The following is a 26,180-nucleotide window of genomic DNA, read 5'->3' as shown; positions in this document are numbered from 1 at the left end:
ACTCGCCGCGCGCCAATCGCGGCCTGCCTGGCCACCTCCCGCCCGAGCCCGCGAGCCCGCCGGCCGCTTCCGCTCTCACGCAAGCGCAGCAGCCGGGCGGCGGACGGCGCCGGCACGATGGTTCTGGACAGCGTGGCCCGCATCGTGAAGGTGCAGCTGCCCGCCTACCTCAAGCAGCTCCCGGTCCCCGAGAGCATTACCGGCTTCGCCCGCCTCACAGGTAAGCCTCCCGCACCCGGCCCATCCCCGCGCGCCGCCCCATGGGGGTGGGGGGTCGGGGAGAACCCGGCGAGGCGGGGCGCCGGGCCCTGGCACGTGACCCGCGGCCCGTGTGCGCCTGGGCGGCGCTGGGCGGCCGGGCGTTGGGAGGGGTGGCTGTTCCAGGCGACCCCGCAGGCTAATGCAGAAGAGAGGGTGCTGAGTAAGGAGCGGCGGGTCTCATTCCTAGGCTCGCTGCCGCGTGCATATGGTAAAGCACTTGATGTCCCTGTCATGGGGCGCCCTGCGCGCCGGGAAAAAGTACAGTCGCCACGCATGGCGTGCATGATGCTTTTGTAAAGGAAATCAGAAGTGACCTCTGTTCGCGATGGCCGGTGGAGCCTTGAGGTCACTTATGGAGGCATTTGAGGTCATCTCCAGAACTACAGTTCCTGGAGCAAGTTGAGGGGGAGAAAAAGTAGTCAGAAAGTAGTCCAAGGCTGATATGATTTCAGAACATGAAATTATTTAGTGAATTAAGGTCCTATCTATATGAAAAGGTTCCCACAACTCAGTACTTCGCATCTTGACTAAAAGTCTGCAGATGGCTGTCGGTGCTTGAAAGATTGTGTTGGGTTTGGAGCACTACAGTGTGAAGTAGATCTCTCTACCCCACATCTCCAGATTGTATAGGATGGTGACAAAATCAGGAGCCCCGAGTATCTGGGAATGCAAACATGAGTTAAGATAATTCTGAGGTAAGTAGGCTTGATTATCCTGCAGCCTTCTAGAGATAGCTGAATTAAAATACAGTAATTGGAAGACTGATGGAAGAAAAATAAAATTGAGTCTCTGAACTAGAAGATGGAATTAATACCAAATTGGTGAGTAATATTTGGAGACTGGTGTCAGCTCCATTCTAAGGAAGTTATTCTGTTTTTGCTTGAGTATTTCCCTCACACAGGTGTGCATTTGATGTTAGACCCTCTCAGGAATGAGGGGTCACAACAGAAAAGACTTGTCATAGATTTAGATGGATAAACCATCATACAGACTTTAACAAACTTAGGGATTTTTGTCAGTGGCAGCTGCTCTGCAAATGCATAAGTGGAGTTTTTAACATTTAAACATTAAGAGATTCAGTAGAGTGTATGAACTTGATTAGAAAGCATGGTCGCTGACTAATAAACACTAAAGAAGCATGTAAACACCCAAAGTGATATAAAAATAACCAAAAATAGTCCAAATTGTCAGTTCTCTATAAACATCAAAAATCTCTTATTTTAGATTTTATTTTTAAAAAATGTAGCATGTAAAGAATCGACTTTCTCTCCTTTCTTTACTTAAGCACTATTTTAAATGTAATCTGCAATTGTGACAATTACTAATCTTGTACTTTGCCATCATATCGGGGCGGTGATGGTGCATGCCTTTAATCTCAGCCCTGGGGAGGCAGAGGCAGGCAGATCTCTGTGAGTTTGAGGCCAGCCTGGGCTACAGAGTGAGTTCCAGAAAAGGTGCAAAGCTACACAGAGAAACCCTGTCTCGAAAAACCAAAACAAAACAAAAAAACTTTGTCATCATACCCCTGTATAGCTTGACATTTAGATTTCTATATTTAAAATAATTAGTTGTAGTAGTTTAATGTTAAGTATGCATAGACAGTTGGTTTTCCCCTTTGAATTATATACCCTTAAAATATACACACTAAATTGGCAATGCTAAAGGGGTGTACTCATTTTGTGGCATTGTTCTGCTTTGCCAGTTTATTCTAATAATACACATTAATTAGGTTTTTAACAGTCAAAAAAGAAAAGTTCTCTCACCTCAGTGTAGGGCAACTTGCATTATATGTGTTGGTTATGACATATTAGTTTCAATTTTTTTATAGATGAAATGTACTTAAAACAGATAGTATGACACAGTTTATTGACTAGAATACTTTATAAGCATTATTTCTTATCGATCCCTCCTGTCAATAAATATTTAATCCTTATTAAAGACATTAAGGAACTTCAGCCATAACTTTTCCACTCCTAAATTAATGGTGTGTAATGACATTCACATTAAAATATTTAATGTTAGGACTGTTTCCTAAAGGTAATGACAACTGCGATGTCTGCTTTGTTTTGTTTTCAGTCCGGGTCCCCCGTAATGCAGGCTGGCTTCAGACTGTAGCTGAGGACAGTCTTGAACTCCTGAGCCTTCTGCCTTCGCCTCCCTCTTACAGGCCCAGTTCAGTGTGGCGTCTTAGTAGTAGCTATTTAAGCCCCAATACAGTGTCTACAAATCCAGTTATCATAAGCTGTATTGGTAATTTGTCTAAGAAGCATTAACTTGTAATAATGGCTTCATGAAAACATTCTGTTTTGAACATGGCAGTAGCAGTGATAGGGTCTGCTTTGGACTATTGGTACAAGGCTTCAAGCTACTTTTCACTCAGTAGATTGTAATCGCTAATGACGTTTTGTTTTCTTGAGTGAGCTACTTCTAGGATCTATAGGATAGATTTTCATTGAAATAAAAACCTAGAGGACAGCTTTTCAGAAATTCATTTACATGTTTAGGAGACCAAAAGTATCATTTTCTTCTATGAAAATTAGTCAGAAGGGTTGTAGTTCATATTATTTCTTTCCCTATTTAGATTTAGCTGGCTCTCCACCCCACAGTTCTCTCATGACGAATCTGTGTTTTTAGAAGACATATGGAAATTCTAAATTACCACACAGGGTTTAAATACTGACAATTTTGATATGTCAGAAACCATCTTTCTTTCTGTTAAATTCTTAAAAATAAGGCCTTAAAGGTAAGTTAGTGTAATTCTGCCCTTTGGAAGCATATTACACTGACCTTTGAAACCTTTTCTAGCGTCTTACAAACCTTAAAAGTAAAGCTGCAGGAAGAAAATGTTTTTCTTCAAAAGTCAGAAAACGGTTTATTTCTAGATTCATAAGCTAGCCATGACATTTTGGCTCACATGAATTAGTCCACTTCTTTGAAATGTAACACAAATGTTTAAAAACCAACAAATGAGCCAGGCAGTAGTGGCTCACGCCTTTAATCCCAGCACTCAGGAGGCAGAGGCAGGTGGATCTCTGAGTTCGAGGCCAGCCTGGTCTAGAGAGTGAGTTCCAGGATAGCCAGGGCTACACAGAGAAACCCTGTCTTAAAAAAATACAAAATGTGTTTTTCAGAGTAACACAAGCATACCAGCCTGTAATAAGTTCATTGCTATTTGTCCAAGGGACCAGTTTTGAACCTGTAATTTCGAAGCAGGATAAGATTGAAAACATATATCCACATAAGGTCTTGTTTATGTATATTTGTATCACCCTTATTTATAATGTTCTTCTAAACTGGGAGCAAATATCTACCAACAGGAAAATGAGTTATGTTCACAAAGTAGTGCATGAAAAGAGAGTCAGCAATAAAGAGGAATGAGTTTCTAATTCACGAGATGAACCTCAACAAGTTGTTGGTTGGTTGGTTGGTTGGTTGTTTGTTTTTTTAGACAGGGTTTTACTGTGCAGTCCTGGAACTCACTCTGTAGACCAGGCTGGCCTAAACTGACAGATGCCTTCTCTGCCTCCTGAGTGCTGGGATTAAGGGCGAATGTCCACAACTTTATGTTGAATAAGAGAGTTTTGATTACAGAAATCAGTAGTAGGGGCTGGAGAGACAGGAGGCCTGCTGAGACAGTATTGGAAGTTTGAGACTGTACTGGACTACTTCCTGAGTTCTAGGACTACGTAATAGGAACCTGTGTTATACCCCACACTTCAGTCTTTTCTCTTCCCTCCTCCCGACTGCCTTTTCTTCTCTCCTCCTCTCTCCTTCAAAAAATTATTTTTATGCTTTGTAGGTATTTTGCCTATATTATATCTGTAAACCACATACATATGTGTGCCTGGTATGTGCCTGGAGGACAGAAGAGGGCATTGGATCCCCTGAAACTGGAATTACAGTTATAAGCCATCCTATGGGTGCTGGAAATTGAATTCAGATCCTCTAGAGGAGCAGCCAGTACTCGAAAGATCTGAGTTGGCTCTCAAGCCCTCTTTCTGCCTGGTGTGGTCACTGTAGCTTAGACTGACTTGGAACTGATGGCCCAGGCTGCTTCACATTCACGACAGTCCTCTGGCCTCTAGTCGTGGCCCACCACGCCCAGCAACAAAATGGTTTCTATGTTTGAGAAATAGAAATAATTTTTGTGCCTTAGCTTTAAATGATAGATTCAAAATTTTATAAAGAAAACAGTAATCAAGATTTTTATGGCATTATAGGTAACTTTTTGTAAATTTGAAAGGAAAAAAAAAGTGACCTAGTTGCTTTTTTCTTTTTAATAATAGCGAATGATTTATTGGTTAAATGATCAATCATGGAGCTTCTTGATAACAATATAAAATAAGTGGATAATTCACCAGAAGCTGGGTTGAGGTACTAATTTTAATTATTCTGACAACAAAACTTACTAGCAAATGCCTGACAAGCTCCCACTGTAACTGTGAGACAGTGTAATCACCACTGCTGTATCTGACCTTTGGACAACAGGTGGTAGACCTCCCAAAGGACAGATGAGCAAGTACTAATGGAATGCTGTGTTTGCTAGTCTAGCACCATTATTTCCAACCTTAGAACCTCCCAAGTAGCAGGGCAGAAGATACGGGGAGAGGAGAGGCTGCTGGGACTGTGTGATGTGACTTCTCTGGCCCACGTTGTTTCTGAGCAACACACGGCGTCTGAGACTAAAGGCCACCACAAAAGCTTTGGGAGGTGGCTGTAAAGGAGGCAGGCCTCTCGAGAGGGAATCAGTGAGTCTAGAATTAAGTGCTGGGGTGGGTATCAGACACTGGGAGGTGTCTTTTTCACGGCCAAGTCCATTTTAATCTCTTCAGGTTTTTCAGCCAGGTTTAGCAGGTCATAGTTCTGAGCCAGATACATTCTAACCATGTTGCCCAAAGTAATTCCAGGCACTGGAGCGTGATGTCGTCAGTGGGTAGGCAAGACCCGGAGCAGAACTGGAGCGTGATGTCGTCAGTGGGGAGGATGGGGAGTGTGTGAAGGGCTCTTCAGCTCAGCTGCCTCCTCTGAGAGAGGGCCTGTCCTAGTTTCTTACAATATTCTTCTTGAACTGGGGATGTAGCTCAGTTAGTAGATACCTAGTATCGTAAAGCCCTGGTTAAATTTTCACCACCACGTTAATCTGGTACATGCCAGTGATGTCAGCATTCAGAAACAAGGCCAGCCTGGGCTATAAAGCACCCCGACCCCCATACACTCACACTCTCTCACACACACACACACACACACACTCATATATATTCCTTACTGAGATCCATGTGTTCGATGTATACTTGAAATGTCTTTACAATGGCTGGTTAGGGTTGGGCATGTAACTCAGTGGTGGAGTATGTGCTCCTCTGTGTGAGCTCTGGAGTTCAAACCCAGCACCAGAAGGGGCTGCTTTGACCTTTTGGAATATTGCTTGCTCTTCTTGGTGTTTCATTTTCTGCCTTGTTTCCCTGGTGATGCCGGTTCTTCTGCCTTAATCTTGTTAGTTATCATAATTGCTGGTTGTAGAAGTCACATAACTTGGGCCCCTGCTTAGCAACAGTGTAAGTATGTTCTGAGTTTGTTCTTAATTAGGAACAGGTCATTTTTCTTCCCTTTAAATTAGAAACAGGAAAAAGAAATTGAGCGCCTTTATTAAGGGAAAATTTTAAGAAAATTCAACCCTTTTACATCGAAGGGCAAAGCAAGTGTTGCCTGACTTGCTTCTTTGTTGTTGTTGTTTGTTTAATAGATTGGACGCGCCTGCCAGCCAGTTCTCCCTGTGAGATAACCTAGTTATAGTCAGAACGCATTTCTCTCCAAGCTCCAGTCTCCTTTAGACTTTCACCTTCCGATCCTGATCCTGGCTTGTTTCCTCACCCTTGACATTCCTTACAAAGGTGCCTGCTTCCCATAAGAGAATAAAAGCTTACTCTGAGGAAAGCGCCTCACCGTAGCTCTACTACGTGGCAGATGCCTTTATCCCTCCTCGTCCTTGTTGGCTGGATGTAGCAGGGAGAGTTGGTATCTTTCTGGCCTGCACAGCTCCTTTGGCTCAGACCCTTTCAAAGGGAGCCCTGCCTTCCTTTAAAGCCTCTGCCGTCCAATCGCGCGGGACAACCCATGCTCCTTTTGCTGTTGTCTGCGGACCTTTACTCTCTGTTACCTTAAGGACGGTGACCTGTTATTTCCTCCCTCTGTGTATGTGGTCTCCTTCTGCTTGGAGGGGCTCTTTTTAGACGTTTTCTTGGGGAAGGTAGGTTATTTCATACATTAGAGACCTCCTTTCCTATATAAAGCAAACCCAGGAGCCTCGCTTGTGTTAGCTTACGTTCTGTAACTCATCAACCACCAAGACCTGTTGATTCCACTATTTAATGAGCCAGGGGTGGTGCCCGCTGTGCCAGGGCCACTCGGGAGACCGAGGCAGGGCCATCTTTGGTGTAGTCAGCCTGGACTACATAGCAAGTCTCAGCCTGGCCTGGACTTCATAGTGAGTCCCTGGGTCAGATCACCGTTTTGTATTTCTAAAAGACAATGGGAGTTTTTCATAGACCTACTCTGAGTCTCTGAACAATCCTCAGAAAATATACACACACTGTTTATCAAGTTGTACAGAACCTCAGTACGGATTATTTTTCACGATTTACCCTTTTTCTCTTTTTTAATGATCTACTACTACCTTAGATGCAGGTGGGATTAATTTCTTTTGGACCCTGTCTTTGTGGGTATTTTATTTGTTTTTGTTTTTTGAGACATGATTTGTAGCCTAGGCTGGTCAGATCCTACCTCCGCGGTCCTCCGAGAGCTGGGATTATGAGCTTGCACAACCACACCAGGTCGTTATATTTTCAGTAGAATTCTCGAAGCCTTGTCCTTCTCTGCTTTTCCTCACGGCCCTCCTGCTATCCATCTCCCATCAGATTCCAGCTTGACTTAGTAAAAGGTAATGGTCTAAGTAGATTTACATACATCAGTGCTTTCCTATCATGCACAGGGTAGATTCCTACCTATCTTTTGCATATCAGAACTTCTCATCATGTGGCACCTGCTCATGCCTTTAATCCTTCTCTTCTTCCATTGTATTCCAAAGATAGCACAGCATTGAGTTTCCCTGGCCTTTCGTGAGTGTCCTGTGTGCACCTTACCTGCAGTTCTCTGCTAGGTATGCTGCTCCTCCCTTTATTTGCCTGTGAACTGTTACTTACTCATCATTCAGAAAGGTCCATAGTGGTGGCAGAAGCTGAAGTTTTGTTCATCTCAGCAATGAATTATCACTTCTACATGGCTGATATATAATTGCTCATATTTTACAGTATTGTAATCCTTTTTAATATCTCTGATTCCATACAGATGGAAAGCGCTTTGTGGCAGTTCTGTCTATGGTTTTGGTATCTTCAAAACCCATCACTTCACCTAGCATGTTAATGAGGTATGAGCATGTTAGTTTTAGAGGTATGAGAAGCTTTTTTATTAAATGTCTTAAAGCCTTTCTCTACCTTGATTTTGTAAGCTATATAGAAAGGTAAACAAATATAATAGGAATAATCTAAATGCCAATTTGATAAAGAGTAAACTCAGTTTAACTGAAGTTCATTGTAGTGTCTGTCTGTTTTTGCATGTCTGGTGAGGACCGGGAACTGGGGTCTCTTGGAGACGAGACAGACGTCTACAGAACTGTCGCTTCATAGTAGACTGTCCCTGTTTTCCTTCCAGTAGTGCTGTGCAGTGTTTGCTGAAGGATACAGGCTGCAGTGTTTGCTGAAGGATACAGGCTGCAGTGTTTGCTGAAGGATACAGGCTGCAGTGTTTGCTGAAGGATACAGGCTGCAGTGTTTGCTGAAGGATACAGGCTGGAAGGCTTGACATGGTCTCTGCCTTGAATCTTTGAGTCTTTGCTTCCCACTTTTCAGGTCTCTGCCCAGTTTCTTTTCTTTTTTTTTTTTTTTTTTTTTTCCAGAAACCTTTCCTGGCTCCCTGACCTGAGGTTGCGGTCAACTCATTACTGTGCCACCAGGTTGTTTGGTTGGTTGGTTGGCTTGTTTTGTTAATTTTATGTCACCTTGTTTATTTCCTTCATGGCCCTTAGTGCACCCTGTGACTGTATCATTTGTTCTGCTTCCTTGTTGTCTGCCCCTCCTCTGATTCTCCATCCGCAAGCCTCCCAGTTCCTAGTGCAGTAGGGTTCGTGGTAACTGTTGTTCTTTAACCGAATGAACGGTGGTTGTTCCTGTTTTACAGACAGATGGAACCTGGACTTAGACTAAAGATAAACAGTGGTTGAGGTGTTGACTGCATTACTGTCTGTCCCAGGCACTGCACTGCGCGCTGCATGCAGAGAACAGCCAGCAGCTGCTGTTTTGCATTGCAGTGTCTCCACAAAGTGGGTGCTTAATACGTACACAGTAAACCTTGAAAACAACTTGATTGACAAGAGGAAATTTATGAGACTTTATTCAGAAAGTATTTATTCTGCACTTAGATTGTGTGTGTGTGTGTGTGCATGCTCATATATATGTGTGTTGATGCACATGTATGGACATGCATGTGGAGGTCAGAGGGTAACCTTGAGTGTCATCCTCAGAATGCTGTCCGCCTCCTCTGAGACACAATGTCTCATTGGTCTGGAACTCACCAAGTTGAGTTGGCCATTGAGCCTTCCAGATCCTCTTGTCTCTGTCTAATGCCAGGATCACAAGCACATACCACCACCCCTGGGCTCTGGGGACTGGACTCAGGGCTTCATGCTTAAAAGGCAAGCACTTTAACAGACTAAGCCATCCTAACCGTCTGCCCTGAAGTCTGTAGTCTGAAACAGAAGTGGGTGGGGAGATGGCGTGTGGGGTAAAAACACTTGCTGAATTAGATCTGCTTATTCCACAGTGGAAGGAGGACTGAGTCCAAACATTGGTTCTCTGACTCCACACATATCCAGTGGCAAACTCCCAAACCTTATACACATTAATAATAATAAATAATAATAATAATAAACAACAATAATAATAATAAATCAGAAAAGGAGGTTTGTAAGGTATAAAAGCAAATGTTCTGGATTAGTAGACGTTACCTGTAGATAGAAAGAACATACTTTATTTTAGGTGATGTCTTGAGTTTCATATAATTTCAGAACTCATTGTTGAACCTTAAAGCTAAAGAAACTGAAGTATAAGTTTTGTATGTCTCAGTTAAAAAATAAATTTGTATATTGAGCCAGGCACTGTTTAGGTACTGAGGATACAGTGGTGACCCAGACAAGTAAGGCCCATGCTCTCGTAGAACTTTATTGTGGGTGGGACACATGGGAGGTGAAAGAAACCATTAAAACCCATGCTCTCTTCCAGAGGGCCCAGGTTTGATTCCCAGCACACAGTGGGGCTCACATCCTTATGTAACTCCAGTCCCTGGAGATCTGGAACCCTCTTCTGGCTTCCATAGGCACTAGACATGCAGATGGTACACAAATGTACATGTAGACAAAGTACCCCCCCACACAAGTTTTTTTAAAGTTCTTCACAAAAAAAACTTTTCCAAATGTCTTGATGGAGTTGGAAAAATGATAAAAATAATCTTATATGTTAAAATGTAGGATATGGACTATATAGATAATAAAAATAAAAACATCCCAAAGTGTTACCAATTCTTGATAGTATGATTTTGAATAACTTTAGTTTTTATTCTTTTCTAAATTAAAATTTTATACTATCCATGTTTTATAATTCTAAAACAATAAAATTTAAAATAAGCATTATAGGGGCTGGAGAAATGGCTCAGTGGTTAAGATCAGTGACTGCTTTTCCAGAGAACCCTGGTTCAATTCCCACCACACACACGGAGGCTCACAACTGTAATTCCAGTTCCAGGGGATCCAGAATCCTCACACAGACATACATGCAGGCAAAACACCAATGCACATAAAATAAAAATAAATTATAAAAAAGTGCATTATAAGGAATACATTTCTTCAAATTATTTTGTGTACTATTTATAATTAGTGATTCCCCCTCCCCAGAGTAGATCCAGGACAGGCACCAAAACACAGAGAAACCCTGTCTCGAAAAACCAAACTAAACCCAAACAAAAACAACAAAGGAAGAGTAATTACTAAGCTGATGTTAGATGTTAGTAGTTAAATAGCAGTGTCTTCAGAACAGTCTTACCAAGAGACAACATTGCATTTTAGATCTGTGGAGTTTGAGTCTGTGACTCAGAACAGGCTTTGGATTTAGGCTGATGAACTAATCCTGCTTAGCTGCATTTTATCTACAAGTAATAAGAGAATAATATTAAAATGATGCAGTTGTCCAAGCTAACAGCTTGTTAAATGAGTTGGTTCAGCTGCACTCTGGAACACAGCCCATCACTTATTAATACGTGTTAGCATGCTTTGGTACATGATCTTTTCTTCGCTAGGCTGTAGTGCCTAGAGGGTGTGGGGTAGGTCAGCAAGGGCACCCAGAGGTGACGGGGAGCACTCTCGGACCTTCGGGAGCCAGTTCATTTGCACTGTTTGTATTTCATATGTTCTAAAGACCGACTAGATACTCTAAAAGGTATTTAATAAGTATCTTTCTTTAAAGATTTATTTTATTTATTGTGTATAGTGTTCTGTCTGCATGTTTGCCTGCACACCAGAAGAGGGTATAAGATCTCATTATAGATGGTTGTGAGTCACCGTGTGGTTGCTGAGAATTGAACTCAGGACCTCTGGAAGAGCAGTCAATGCTTTTAACCTCTGAGCCATCTCTCCAGCCTCAATAAATATCTTAAAATGGGAATATTCAATATGTAAAGGTTTCAAGTCATCAAAATAGCCTTTTAAAAGGGGTTTTTACTTTAAAAAGTAAGTTGAAACATTTGAGGGTATATTCTGTCTGAAACTGTAAATCAGTAGTAAATTTTTGTGGAATCTCCTTTGTATGGTTTTAAACATGGTATTAAGGAGAAAATAGTGGAAATGTTTTCTAAACTTAATAAGACATTTTTGTTCATAATTTATGTTGACTATAAGTCCAGATAAAAGTAAATACAAGCACAAATATCTTTAGCAGGTATAATGAGACAGGATATTTAAAATAGTACCTGTTCCAAAAATTTCAGGTTCACAAATCGAGTTAGCCTACAGATAAAATAAGATAACCTAGTAGGGCTGAGTCTGTTCTGTTTCTGCAGTTTACAGATAAGGCAGACAGGTTCCTCTGAGAAGCATAGATCAGCACACACTGGTGAACTTGACAGTCTTTGTGTTCCTCACAAGAGCACTGCAGATTCTGACACCTGTGTGTGTTTAGTTTCAGAATGGCTCCGCTTACTGCCCTTCCTTGGTGTACTTGCACTCCTTGGCTACCTTGCAGTCCGTCCGTTCTTCCCGAAGAAGAAACAGCAGAAGGATAGCTTGATTAATCTGAAAATACAAAAAGAAAATCCCAAGGTGGTGAACGAAATAAACATTGAAGATCTGTCTCTTACTAAAGCAGCTTATTGTAGGTGTTGGCGTTCCAAGACGGTAAGATACCCATTTACACATACGGGTAAATTGTTGGATTTAGGATTGTTTCAATCCCTACTTGAGAAATTCTGAGATTAGGGATTTTTCCATACTGTTCAGTATTCAAAGCTGATATTCCCAAGTTGAAGTTTGCCCCTTTTTTCTTGATAGTGCCTGAATTAGAAGGGAGCAGAAAACAAAGAACTCTGACGCTCTCACACTGCTCAGCATTTGTCTAGAGCTATATATTTTAAATAGTTTTGTTTGTTGTTTGCTTGTTTGTTTGTTTTTTTAAGAGAGAGTATTTAAGATTTAATGGAAAGGAGCTTAAACTTTGATATCAAAATAAGTAATTACTAAAGTTAGATGTCAGTCTGTCAACTTGGGCAGGTCAAGCAAATTGCCAGGTTGGTTTGGCTTGATCTAGTTTCTCTGTGTCTCTGTCTGTCTCTCTGTCTCTGTCTCTTTCAACAGGGTCTCACTATGTAGCACTAAATGGCCTAGAATTGGTGGTATTCACCAAGCAAGCCTGGAACTCAAACAGACACTGGCTGCTTTTGCCTCCCAAGTGCTGGGATTAAAGGCCAATATGCCTACCCTGAATTACTTAACCTTTAACCTCTGGTTTGAAGATTTTTTTTTTTTTTTTTTTTTTTTTTTTTTTTTTTTTTTGGTTTTTCGAGACAGGGTTTCTCTGTGTAGCTTTGCGCCTTTCCTGGATCTCGCGCTGTAGACCAGGCTGGCCTCGAACTCACAGAGATCCGCCTGGCTCTGCCTCCCGAGTGCTGGGATTAAAGGCGTGCGCCACCACCGCCCAGCTTTGTTTTTTATTCTTATTGTTGTTGTTCGTTTGTTTTGTTTTTTCAATCTTCTCTATAGGTATTGCAGATATATTTGAAGATTTAGTGAAATGGTACATGTAAAATACCTTACATAGTGTAAGCTAGTAAATGTAACTAGCCATAGTAACATAGGTTTCAATGAGGAAAATGAATTTGGGGTGGTAAGTATTATAGTTGGTAAAAGTCTGTTTTGTGTTTGGTGAAGGTTATTTGAAACTTTAAGTATAATGTTTTTGTTTCTTTTTTTATTTTTTGTTTATTTTTTATTTTTTTTAATTTTTTTGAGACAGAGTTTCTCTATATAGCTTTGGAGCCTGTCCTGGAACTTGCTCTGTAGACCAGGCTGACTTTGAACTCACAGAGATCTGCCTGCCCCTGCCTCCTGAGTGCTGGGATTAAATTCATGTGCCACCACCACCCGGCATGTTTCATTCTTTTTAACAGCAAAGTTTTAGAAACAACACAATAGGCAACAGTCAACGTACAAGAAGTCACACTGATGGGACACTGGGGAGTCAATACAAATCATGTTTTAAAGGAATACTAAGTGTGGACATGGTTCTGTGGATTAAGGTTTTGCTGCACAGGCATAAGGGGGTGGGGGTGGGGGACAGCAGAGACAAGGTGCTCCCTGGCTAGCCAGGAGTGAAGTGACAGGTTCCATGAGAGCCCCTGTCTCAAATGAAGGTGAAGTAATTGAAGAAGACATCACTATGTCAATCCCTAGCCTCCACATGTGTCCCCATGGGCAAGCATGCATACCCTGTGCACAGACACCCCAACATGTAATGACATGAGGCCCTGCTTTAATAGAAGAAAAGCATATTATAAAAGGATCACAATTTCACTTTTCAAAAATGAATGTCACAATAAATTCAGAGGGAAGCCTATAATAAAATACTGATTATAACTATATTTGGATGGGTTGAGCATTTAATAACACATCTTTAATATTTTTCACAAACTTTACACTATGAATTTTATAAGAAAACATTGTAAAATTTACTTTGAATGTACATTTCTTTTTTTAATTTAAGAAATTAGCTCAAACATAGAGCTCCATGGAGAACAAGAGCTATTTTGATCCCTTTTTAGACTTTTATACTCACTGAGATGGATTCAGCCAAAGATTTTGGTTTGGTTTGGTTTGGTTTTTTGTTTGTTCTTCGAGACAGTTTTTCTGTGTAGCCCTGGCTGTCCCGGAACTGGCTCCATAGACTAGGCTGGCCTCACACTCAGAGCTCTGCCTGCATTTGCAGGCTGGGAAAGATTCTTCTTTGTTCTTACCATTGCCTGCCTGCATGCAGTGTGGAGTGGTGGGCTGGTAGGTGTGTGGTCTGTCAGGAAGCTCCCTGAGGAGCTCTGCTTTTAGTCAGCGGCACACTGGCCTCTTAAGCATTTCACAATGTCTCTACTTCATGTTGTAAAATAACATTTGCAATTCTTTTTCCCTTTTAGTTTCCTGCCTGTGATGGGTCCCATAATAAACACAATGAGTTGACAGGCGATAACGTGGGTCCACTCATACTGAAGAAGAAAGAAGTATAACAGTAGCCATTTATGATTGAAACTCTTGTAATATTTCTCATTTGTTGTGTACAGACAAGTCTTTGGAGGTTTTAACTCTCAGTACTGGTTGAATAATTATTTCTGCCAATTATTTTCTTGCTACACTACTACTTATATTTGATACTTTATATATTCAGTCATTTATATAGAAATCAATGGTCATCTCATTCTGGAATCAAGAGTTAATGTGTCTTTCAACAATAAGTCAGTACTTCGGATTTTAATTAATTGGGAAGTTAAAGTTTGGCCATGAGCCAAAAGTTATTTCTTTGCATATCAGTATTTCAACAGAATGTATATATTTTTAAAAAATTCTCCCCTGTTCTGTTAAATGTATTTTTGTACTGTTTTGTTTTGCTCACTTGAAGTAGTTTGCCATTCTTTGGCATTTGTGGAACTCTGCTGTTTTTAGATGAATTATGAAAAATATTGCCATCAAGAATTTCCTTTGAGGCAATAAAATCCTTTGTGTTATAGAGTTTTTTGTCTCATTACTATTATTATCCCAATTTCTAAAGTAAATCAGATATAAAAATGTTCCAGTAAGAAAGTTATTTACATCTTAAAAAATTGATTCACCTTACAAAAGCTTGCTCTGTGTGTGTGTGTGTGTGTGTGTGTGTGTGTGTGTGTGTGTGTGTGTGTGCACTGTTTACCTTGTTGACAGCTGGGTGGTAAGAGCACTTACAGCTAAATTATACTTAGGAACTACAGTTTGAAGGTCAATTATATATAAAGTATATCTGAATTTGCATTAAAATGACACAGTTCATTGCTCAATTACTTTTTCTCTTTTTGTAGTCAATTATAGAGAAACAGGGCAACAGGATATTAAGTCACTTGTAATCTTAAGTTGCTGTTTTTTTATTGCATTAGCTTCACAAATATAGATAAAATATTTGTGTGCATAATGACAGGAAACAGTCTGCCATGGCATATGACACAGCATGATCTGCATATATTCTGAGGACGATGACTTGGAAAGCAAGGCTTATTGCTTTTACTTTCCATTTCTCTCCTGTTTCCCCCTATCCCCCCCCCCCAAATTTATATACTTTAAAGTGGTTTTTTTTTGTTGTTGTTGTTGTTTTGTTTTTTGGTTTTCGAGACAGGGTTTCTCTGTGTTGTTTTGGTACCTGTCCTGGATCTCGCTCTGTAGACCAGGCTGACCTCAAACTCATAGAGATCCGCCTGCCTCTGCCTCCCGAGTGCTGGGATTAAAGGTGTGTGCCACCACTGCCCGGCTAAAAAGTTTTTTTTTTAACCAAGACTTTGAATAAAATTGTCAAACACAATTAAGCTCTTTAGGGCCATCTAATGAGACCTTAGATTGATTGTGTAAAAATAGATGGGATGGAGGCAGCATTGCAGGAAGCATAATGCACAGGTGGATTATTCCACACTAGCTGTGCAAGGAAGGAAGCCATGCAAGTGTTCCTGGCAAATACTGCAAACAACAGCACAGCAACAGAACCACTCATTTCATTTTCTGGCTCATAAGTGAAATGATCCACACCATGAAGAGTGAAATAGGGATATATAGCAAAGGGTGACATCTAGTTTAGTACCTGAACTCTGCCATAAACCTCCGGGAGCAGCGGAAAAGGATGGCAGTTAAATTTGGGGGCACTCATTTGTCAAGTCTGCTGGGTTAGATGGGTCCTCTCTAGGGTTTCTTATTTATTTAATGAGCAATAGTGAGCCTGGTGCCACATACGCAATATGTTCTGTTCTCTTTCATTAGCTAGTATGTCTTGCAGTTTGAGAAAGACGAGTGATGGCAAGCCAAGCCTCCGTGCTAAAAGGAAAGTGATTACAAGTCAACTTACCATGTAATTAAATTACACTGACACATTTTATAGTCTTAATGTTTGTGTATTGTGAAGTGTGAATAATATTAAAACAAATAGACATGTTTTAGAGAGACTTATTTTTATTCTTTTATGTGTATAAGTGCTTGTCTGTACATATGTATGTCTGTACACCATGCGTATGCCTGATGCCCAAGCAAGGCAGAAGAGAATGTTGTGTCCCTTGGAACTGGAATATACAAATGGTTGTGAGCCACCATGTGAGTGCTGGGAACTGAACCCTGGTCCTCTGCAAGAGCATCCAGTGCTATTAACACCTGAGCCATCTCTCTAGCCCTGCAAAATTTTTAATAAAATGAATAAACACATTTGAATGAAGAGGTAGTGACTCTTTTGAACCAGAAGTCAAGAACTGGAATGTGAAAGGAGTCATAATGTTATGAAAGTCGAGTGGTACAGGTTTGTTTTTGTTCATGCAATTACTTTTATGGTACTAGGGGTGGAACCAGGGCTTCACCCATGCTGGCAAGAGCTCTTTACACTCAGCTCCCTTTTGTGTTACATTTTGTTAATAGTATAAACCATTGAAACAAAATACAAGAAAGTTTTCGTTACAGGTTTACTGGAAATTTTGATTATTTGTAATTTTAGCCCACTATCAGGAGTCGCTTTAGTTTTATTTTACACTACAGTTCTCATGTAATAGCTATCCATAAACTATTAAAGATACAGTCCACTCAGCTCCTGATGTTTTCTTGTTGTCTGTCTGTATATGTGTGTATACACTTTTGTTTGCAGATGCGTGGACCTGTGAGCATGGAGGGCAGAGGTCAATGTGGGGTATCTTCCTCAATTGTTCTCTCTGAATCTGGAGCTCAGGGATCGAGCTGGGCTGGCCAGCCTGGTGAGTCCCAGAGCTGCTCTTGTCTCCACCTCCCCAGCACTCAGATTACAGTTATGCATTGCAGTGAGCACTGGGGATCAGAACTCGGGTTCTCATGCTCATGTGGCAAGCATCTTACTCACTGAGCCATCTCCTGAGCCTGTCATCTTTTTCCATGGAGGTACAGGAGACAGGCATTCAATTATTGTGGTAATTAAAGCTAAGAATTATTGAGAATCTGTCCCGGAAATTACGTTAAGTATGTACTGGGATCATAAACGTATCTCATGTCATGGCAGTGAGTTCCACTGTGTGATCGTACCTTTCTCAGGACCAACAGCAGGATCCTAAAGCTAGAGTTGGAAAATGTCAGTGCTGGGGGAGCTTTACAGGTCCATGCCCAAACTCTAAACTCTTCTTCCTGCCTACCGCTGGGGGAGTAGTAGAGCGGTAGTCTTCTGTGGCTGTGAGGTTGATTGGTTGGTTGGTTTATTTGTTTTTGTTTTCTGAGACCATTTATTCAGGGCCTCTAAGTGTCAGATTAACCAATTATTTTTCCACAGTTGGTCACAAGACTTTGGAGGTAAAGTCCTCACCAAAAGGTTGGATACCTTGTCTCTGGTCATCCTGCTTCTCTGTCTGTAAAACTATTTACTGCTAGTCCCCCCCCCCCCTTTTTTTTTTTTTTTGTTTTTTTTTTTGTTTTTCGAGACAGGGTTTCTCTGTGTAGCTTTGTGCCTTTCCTGGAACTCGCTCTGTAATCCAGGCTGGCCTCGAACTCACAGAGATCCGCCTGGCTCTGCCTCCCGAGTGCTGGGATTAAAGGCGTGCGCCACCACTGCTCAGCACAGGAACATTCTTTTAAAAATGTTTCGGTTGCCATACTTTCTGTTTCACAGAAGGCAAATTTATTGGAAATTGGTAGTCTAAAATGAAATGATCGACTTTTAATTTTATCAAATGAGAGTAGTGAGAAAAGTGAAAATTTTTCCAGAAGATAATTTTAGTGCTCTGAGAGTAAAATGGTTTTTCCACTTTAGAACATACTAAGTTGTTCCTATGCCCAGAAATCCACATCCGGTAGCAGGCTGGTGTTTTAATAAGCTTTCACATGAGCATTAGAGTGGCCATCATCTGCAAATTCACAGAATTCTATCCTTACATAGGCACTGAATAACCAAACATATGAGTTGATAAACCACTTGGCTCTTAAAGTATGCCCTGAGTGATGTAGAACCTTCGGGAGACAGCTTTGTTATTACTCATGACTATTGTGAGGGCTACCTATCCTGCTGACTTAGAGAACTACTCAATCCTCACTCAGCAGATAAGCACCACCCTTACAGAAGAATATCAGGCTCGAGGTAAATGACTCATTCGTGTGGATAATTAAGCAAGTTGTGTTGTGGAAAGCACGTTACAACTCAGCTTTGAGTTTGCTACCTCATGGTGATTCACTGAAGTGCTTTTGTATTTTGTAACCTAATTTGTTAATAAGTTTATAGGAAGCCAATTAAGCTAGCTACTGATCTGTATGATTTTTCTCAGTCTTTGATTAGAAGTGTACTTAGACTGTATTCCTAAACAAACAATTGTAAAGCTCCACTCTAAAAGACAAAACAAAAATAGGTGACTTATTTGATACCGACCCTACATGTTTAAGTAATTGCATTTCATTCATTTAGATTCATCAGGGGCTGCATCGCCAATCGGAAAAAGTGCAAGGCTGGGTAACTATGCTCACAGTGTTCCAAAGCCAGTCAGTACCTGAGCCCTCTTCCACTGTCAATCTCAGTTTTCCTTCACAGCACATCCCAAGAACTTCGTTATCTTTTTCTGTTCCTAAACAAATCACCAGTATCAAGAACATTCTCTCCACAAACAGGTAAACAATGAAATATGACTATGAAACAATGAATTATGACTCCCAGTAGGAAAGATGACCAAAAAAACAAATGAAAATTGAAAATGAAAGGCTAGTAACTTGAGATTTAACCAAGAACCATGTATCTCAGCCCCTGAAGACATCTCCATGATCAAATTATACAAGGAGTGTTTCATGATAAATTTGCATGAAGTAGTGTGTGATAGTTGAGAAGGCAAGATGCTACATTCACTGATACCAGTGCCCACTTTGAGTTTAAAGTTTAGTGCTTAGCAGGCTATATCAGGTGTCTAGGATGTCCTTGATGTGTGGGGGCTTTATTGCAGGAAGCCCCATTCATTTGAAATGTTTTCATTCAAACTTACTTACTAATTTACCACATAATTTAATTTCCTAAGACATGGCAAGAGCTAAATCTGGCAGGTGGGATTTAAATCACATAAACGGTGCTAGAGAACTTGCCTACTCCAAGGAAAATGGAAAGTCCTGCTTCAAAGCCAGGCGCACAACCATTCTTTGTCCCCATACCTTTGCTGCATGCAGATTGGGTTAGGGAGAACACCTGTGGCTGCTTTGTTGCCTTAACTGCTCCGTCTGACCCCATGCTTTAGTTCCTCATCACGGGCTTTGACTGGAAGCTTGTTTGTTATATGCACCAAGTCAACTAGTTTATCTTTTGCACAAGTCTAGTTTAGTGAAGGCATGAAGCAGTCATTAAATACAATACATACACTGGGAAGTGCATATTATTAACAAGTACACATTCCTGTACTGTTTGGTAAGGACACTGAAAATATGTGCAGAAAGGCAATAAGAGGGTTTTGAGCCAAGGATGGCATCACTCTAATTTTGCAGGGGTTTAAATGCTCAGATTCATTGTTTACTAAAACAAAATGCAAAAACATGCTTTAAACAATCATGGTGAAAGCATATTTGTGACTATTTTCTTGAAACATTAGTCAAATGGATCAGCCATGATAACCATTCTTTAGCACTATAATGTTGTAATTTCCAAAAACTAGAAAAGGGAGGAACTTGGTAAATTGCATAATTGCAAAGAAGAACTTTACACTAGGAAGAAAATAATCTGTAAACAGGTCAGTAAAATTTCCGTCCGGGTGCTTTCAGTACATTCCCTGCATGAACACACTAGGCTAGAGGAACATATCAGTCACGTTCATTGACAGATTTAAGAACAAAGCTTAGAAGTACAGAACTCTGAAGAAAATGCTCCCAGGAAATGAGGCAAAGTTAGATACCTTTGAAGTAGGCAGCAAAGGACTGGGAAATCCAAAAGAAAATAGACAATCTAGAAAAAGCCATCTGACTTATACTGACCCCAGCAAGGAAAAATAATGTTGTTTGACCAATTGCCGAGCAGAAAATGGAATGTGTGTTTTTCAAACCCACAATTCAGGGTTCTGGGGCTATAGCTCAAAGCACTAGCCTAGCTTCACAAGGCACAAGTTCTGTCCCCAGTGCTGAGAAAAAGTCTAATAATTAAGGTTGCAAAAAGAGGTTACGTCAACATTCTTTATCTTCTTTAATTTCAAGAGGTCTGCCCCTGAGCTTATGATCCTTCTGCCTCAGGCTCATAATACAGGTATTACAGGTGCCACCACATCTGCTGTCCTCCAGTTGTAAAGAAACACTCCATTATTTGTTTCATACAGCTAGTATAGAATTAACACGAAAACCTGCAAGAGAAACAAGCAAAAACCCAACAGAAGTAAACCAATCTCATTTATAAATAGGAATGGGAAAATAAACCAGCATTGAAAGGAATAATATGTTTTGGTAAAGAGCTTCTATTTTAGAACATTTCACCATCAGCTCATGTCTTAGCAAACATGTAAATGAATTAGCCACAGCCGTGGATGCGGGGAGGGGTCCTGAGAAGAGCCAGCTGCCATTCCTAGTGAAGTTTCTTAATGGGAATTATTTAAACATTTATTAAAATTCTATAGTATCCATTTCCCATCACAGAACACTTCAGTTAACATCAGGAACAACCATGAATGTCTACTGCCATTTTTAATGCCAAAGACTACCTTTAATATATAGCAAGATATTAAAATCAACTAATCATTACAAATACAGGAAAATAGAAACTTTGATATGATTGTATGTCTAAAAAAATCAGTGATTAAGCTGGGTGGTGGTGGCACACACCTTTAATCCCAGCACTTGGGAGGCAGAGCCAGGCGGATCTCTGAGTTCGAGGCCAGCCTGGTCTACAGAGCGAGTTCCAGGACAAGCTCTAAAGCTACACAGAGAAACGTGTCTGGAAAAAAAAAAAAATCAGTGATTAAGTAAAACAGATGCAAAAGGAATTTTGATTAGTGACTGGAAACCATGATTATACAAAATTTATTAATAAGCACTTCGAGACTGATGGTAAGACAGTTGATTCACAATAGCAAAAGTAATAGATTTACTTGTTTCAAAAATGTCAAAACAGCCGGGCGGTGGTGGCGCACGCCTTTAATCCCAGCACTCGGGAGGCAGATCCAGGCGGATCTCTGTGAGTTCGAGGCCAGCCTGGGCTACCAAGTGAGTTCCAGGAAAAGACGCAAAGCTACACAGAGAAACCCTGTCTCAGGAAAAAAAAAAAGTCAAAACAACTGAGACTTAAACACATGAGAACATTTAATACTCTAAGAGTATAAATTTAAAATTACATATAAATCCAATAAAGTTCACACTAGACTCATAAGCTCATTTAAAATTCATTAAGTAGTGTTGAAATTCATATAGAAGACAAAGTCAGGAAAAAAGATTAAGGTACTTTGCTCGCCAGATGTTAATACATGGTAGGAAGTTGTTGAGATCAAGTCAATTAACTAGAAAAATAATTGTATTAATAACAAGTAAACCATGATGGGGGGGTGTTCCTGGAGGTGGTAGTAGAGTGGTATGACCAAAAATACACCTGTGTGAAATTATCAAAGAATAAATTTAAAATACTACATTTTTTCTTTAAAAAAGAACAAGCAAGCCAGGTGTGGTGGCTTTCACCTATAATCCCAGCATTTGGAAGGTAGAGGCAGGAGGTTGGTAGTTCAAGCCCAGCCTGGGCTAGTGAGTCTCAGTTTATGAAAAAAACAAAAACAAAATTGCTCCCTCGGAGGCTACGGCAGCTTGAGTCCTGGTGTTTGACACCAACTTGAGCCACAGCAAAACCTTGTCCCGAAGGAGAGGAGAGGAGAGGACAAGGATGCCGGGAAAGAACCGACCACTTCGTTATAAATGGAAATGTGAGACGGATGTACTGTTTGAATAGAGAAAGTGGGCAATGGAACTGTGACATAAAACGATTAATTCTTAAAACTTTTTTTTCTTTTGTTTTTTTTGAGACAGGGTTTCTGTGTAGCTTTGGAGCCTGTCCTGGATCTCGCTCTGTAGATCAGGCTGGCCTCGAACTCACAGAGATCTGCCTGGCTCTGCCTCCCGAGTGCTGGGATTAAAGGAGTGCGCCACCACCGCCCGGCTTTTTAAAACTTTTCTTTCTTTATTTGGTGTGGGGCACGTGCCATGGTACACATGTGGAGATGAGAGGACAACCTGCAGAATCTGTTTCTTCTTTCCACCATGAGTGTCCTGGGAATTGAACTTGAGTTTTTATTCTTGGCAGCAAGCTCCTCTACCCACTGAGCCATCTTGCCAGTCCTAAAGTATTTGTTAATGATGTAGATATATGGAAAGAGTAAGAGAAAAGGAAAATGAGATTGAAAATGTAAATCCTTTGTGGCAAATGATAACACATTACAAAATCAAATGTCAGTAATATGTAATAATATGGGGGAAATTCCAAATGGGAAAACAGTAAGTGAACATTTTTTTTTTTTTTTTTTTTTTTGGTTTTTCGAGACAGGGTTTCTCTGTGTAGCTTTGCGCCTTTCCTGGAACTCACTTGGTAGTCCAGGCTGGCCTCGAACTCACAGAGATCCGCCTGGCTCTGCCTCCCGAGTGCTGGGATTAAAGGCGTGCGCCACCACCGCCCGGCACATTTTGTTTTTTAAGACAGGGTTTCTCCATGTAGCTCTGGCTGTCGTAGAACTCACTCTGTAGACCAGGCTGTCCTCAAACTCACAGAGATCCACCTACCCTCTGACTCCTGAGTGCTGCATTAAAGGTGTGCGCCACCACTGCCCGGTGAACATACGTATTTTTTAAATGCTTGGTGCTCATGGAATACAGAAGAGGTCATTGGATCCCTGGAACAGGAGTTAAAGAAAAAAAATACTAAATTCCTGTTACAAAATTCCATTTTGAAATTGCACAAATATGTGCATACAATACATTTAAACCATAAAGCAGACCAGCTAGCATAAAACTTATTGATGACTCTACCCAGAACAGCTTTGGCTGAGGAGGACAGTGGATAGAGTGAATAAATACTGGGAAACATTGAATAGAGAGTGAGTTACAGTGGACCGTAGTGTGCTGAAGTCTTAATTACCAAAGGACATCAGTAAGAACACACTTAATATAATAAGCTAGCAACAACCAAGGGTAGAAGGAGTGTGCTATATAAACAAGGGAGAGATGGCCTCTGTGCTGGTCCTCTTGTGTGTCCTTTATAACCCGCTGAGACCATTCTCTTAAAGGCCCCCCACCAGCAATCAGTCTATGGGTACATTGACATTTTTTGCTTTTGTGTATGTACAGGACACATGAACAGAATTTGTCTAAAAGCCTCCAGTTCCATTCATTGTGCTATAAATGATAGGATTTCATTCTTTTTTTCTTTATGGCAGAATAAGCTCCATTTCCATCATGAACTGGTGGACAGCTAGGCTGGTTCTGTATCTTAACTGTTAAAATAGAACTACAACCTGACATGGCACATGCCTTTAATCCCATTACTGAGGAGGCAGAGGCAGGTGGATCTCTGTGAGTTCTAGCTAGACCAGCCTGGTCTATAGAGTGAGTTCCAGGCCAGTCAGGGATATGATAGTGAGACTGTCTCAAACAGTGCTGCAATAAACATAGAAGTATTGGTATCTCTTTAATTTGCTAATTTCATTTCTTTTGAATACACAGTCATAAGTAGGATAGCTGGACATACGGTAAAACTAGTTTTTTAAAAAGAACTACACTGTTTATCATAGTGACTGTTTGAACTTTCCCAACAAGAGTGTACAGAGTGCCCCTTCCTCTACACCCTCGCCAGGATTTGTGGTTTTGTCTTTATAGATGGATATATTCATTCTGACTGGAAAGAGGTGATATATCTCATGGTTTTGATTTGATGGAGGTTGAGAAGTGGGAGAAAGAGAGACAGAAGGAGTTTAGATAATAGGTACCAAGCCACTACTAGAAGGATTAAGTTCTAGTGCTGTGTAGCCCAGTTGTTTACAATAATCTGTTACCTCCTTTATGAATAGCTAGGGACAAAAATAGTTCAGAGGCTTCAAATGCAGTGAAGACAAGAAGATAAAGGTGTTAATTACCCCGACTCCATCAGTACATCTTATATACATTTATTGAAATATCACACCATGTTCTATACACCCTGGGATAATAAAGACCAGAAGCCTTTGCTGCCCTTTGATGTTCTCTCAAAGACTCCATGTCACGATGCTGAGTGACATCACTAGGACATCTGTGCCCTTTTCTCTGGTCTTTCTCCCACCCCAACCCTGGGGGCCCTGAACCTCAAGCCCTCCTGGTTGGCCTCTTACTTTCACCAGGTCGGGAACCTCTCAGGGATGGCCCATAGGAATTGTGTGTGTGCTGATGCCTCCTTGTGGTCATAAAAATTCACTGCTCAGAAGCCTAAATAGAGTGCATTTCCCCGGGCCACATCTTAGCAAGCTACCACTGTTGCTGGATGTTGTCCTTAAGGGATCTGCCAGCAGTAAAGAGCAACATAGGCTTCAGTGTGGCAGATCCCTTAAGGACAGTAACTAGCCACATGACAGTAAGTTGAATATATTGGATCCTTCCCCTGTAGGAAGGAGAGCAATTCATCTTGACTAGAACTGAGCTTACTTAGTCTAAGCGTTGCTCTGTCTTTGCTATTCTCGAGGTGTAAACCAGGACCACTGTGCAAGGACTAACCACATACTTGATCCACCAGTGTGCAACCCTGCACACCACTGCCTTGTACCAAGAAGTGCCCTTCCCAGTGCTGTAGTTGCAGGGGTGGTCACATGACCATGTGATTCAGCAACACAACACAAAGCCACAACAGCCGGAAGCTGTCAAACTGATAAGCTGATGGGACCACATCTAGCAGCAGTTCTAGGCCGGCCTGGTCTCCAGAGCTAGTTCCAGAACTGTCAGGGCTACACAGAGAAATCCTGTCTCGGAAAAAACCTACCAGTTCTTTTCATCTTCTAAATAATCAATGAAGCGAAGCTCACTTAGCCCTTGTTCGTTTTCCTTAACTCTCCTTAGCAGTAGATTTTGCAAATGAGAAGGATGGTGCAACCGAAATTCCTCCTGTGTAAACGAACCTGGTAAACATTCAGGAAACAGGCAGAATGAGTAATGTTAAGGCCACTTTTATTGTTATAAACATTTTCTACATTTATTTTGTGTGTGCATATCTGGGGCGGAGGGAGGTACACGTATCATAGAGCAGCACCATGACAGTTCTCTCCATCCATCTACTATGTTGAATCTAAAGACTGAATTTGCCATGGCTTGGTGGCAAGTTCCTTTAGCTGCTGAGCCATCTGGGCAGCCCTAGGCTGTTTCAAAATATTTTATTTTATGTGTATGGCTGTTTGTTTCTGCATGTAGTCTGTGCACCATGTCCCTGCCTGGTATCCATGGAGGCCCCTGGAATTGGAGTTACAAACTGTTGTGGTCCTCTGGAAGAGCAGCCAGTCCTCTTAACCCCTGAGCCATCTTTTCAGCACCCCCACTCCACAGCTATTTTTAAAGAGACAGCACTTACGAACAAGAAGGGAATGTGAAATAGATTATTATACTTTCTATGATTACATATGTTTCAAATCAGGGTTTCTTTATGTAGCCCTGGCACTGACTTTGTGACCAGGCTGGGCTTGAACTCACAGAGATTCTCCTCCTTCTGCTTCCTGAGTGCTAGGATTAAAAGCATGTGCCACCACCACCACCCGGCTCCCACTTTGGTTTTTTATATAGAGTCTCTCACTAGCCTGGAACTTATAAAATAAGCAAGGCTCACATTGGAAATCAATATGGCAGCTTCTCAAAAAATAGGGAACAAATCTACCTCAAGTCCCAGCTATACCACTCTTGGGCATATACCCAAAGGATGCTCAATCATTCCACAAGGACATTTATTCAACTATGTTCATAGCAGCTTTATTTGTAGTAGCCAGAACCTGGAAACAACCCAGATGCCCCTCAACTGAAGAAAGGATAAAGAAAATGTGGTACATTTACACAGTGGAGTATTACTCAACTGCTAAAAACAGTGACATCAGGAAATTTGAAGGCAAATAGATGGAACTAGAAA

The 26,180-nt window shown here is 41.1% G+C and overlaps 1 protein-coding gene across 1 annotated transcript; it reads left to right on the top strand.

Annotated features, from left to right (window-relative positions):
• The first annotated feature begins 18 nt into the window (after positions 1 to 18).
• On the top strand, positions 19 to 14,623 carry Cisd2 (CDGSH iron sulfur domain 2). The gene is made up of 3 exons (XM_052730133.1): positions 19 to 220; positions 11,538 to 11,752; positions 14,035 to 14,623. The coding sequence occupies exons 1-3, from the start codon at positions 118 to 120 to the stop codon at positions 14,122 to 14,124; spliced, it is 408 nt and encodes a 135-aa protein (XP_052586093.1). The 5' UTR covers positions 19 to 117; the 3' UTR covers positions 14,125 to 14,623.
• Positions 14,624 to 26,180: the final 11,557 nt, after the last annotated feature.

Source organism: Peromyscus californicus, unplaced genomic scaffold (assembly GCF_007827085.1).
Source record: "Peromyscus californicus insignis strain IS unplaced genomic scaffold, ASM782708v3 Scaffold_9__1_contigs__length_137607984, whole genome shotgun sequence".
NCBI lineage: Eukaryota > Metazoa > Chordata > Mammalia > Rodentia > Cricetidae > Peromyscus > Peromyscus californicus.
The sequence above is the reverse complement of the archived record's forward strand: the minus strand, read 5'-3'. Positions and strand labels throughout refer to the sequence as shown.